Source organism: Eimeria tenella, genomic scaffold (assembly GCF_000499545.2).
Source record: "Eimeria tenella Houghton genomic scaffold, Eth_scaff2436, whole genome shotgun sequence".
NCBI lineage: Eukaryota > Apicomplexa > Conoidasida > Eucoccidiorida > Eimeriidae > Eimeria > Eimeria tenella.
In genome coordinates, this window is record NW_013542298.1 from 1 (window position 1) to 236 (window position 236).

At 61.0% G+C, this 236-nt stretch overlaps 1 protein-coding gene across 1 annotated transcript in view; it reads right to left on the bottom strand.

The window, feature by feature from the left end:
* Positions 1-71: 71 nt before the first annotated feature.
* Positions 72-236, bottom strand: part of ETH_00036860 (splicing factor U2AF-associated protein, related, putative) — a gene marked incomplete at both ends in the record, with an annotated part of 3,565 nt that continues 3,400 nt past the window's right edge. The window contains one exon of the mRNA XM_013374986.1: positions 72-184. Within this exon, the coding sequence (XP_013230440.1) occupies positions 72-184 (113 nt within the window). The remainder of the gene's footprint in view (positions 185-236) is intronic.

Sequence of the window (236 nt, forward strand, 5' to 3'; positions counted from 1 at the left end):
TGCATGCATGCATGCATGCATGCATGCATGCATGCATGCATGCATGCATGCATGCATGCACACATGCACGCATGCGGGAAGCAGCAGCCTCACTTGGGCCTCCTGAAGAGAGTACATCGGCCTGAGGACGACAATGTTGCGTCGGGCCCTCCCCACTGCCTCCTCTGAGTCCCAGCTCAGCAGCCTGCACCAGCAGCAGCAGCAGCAGCAGCAGCAGCAGCAGCAGCAGCAGCGGG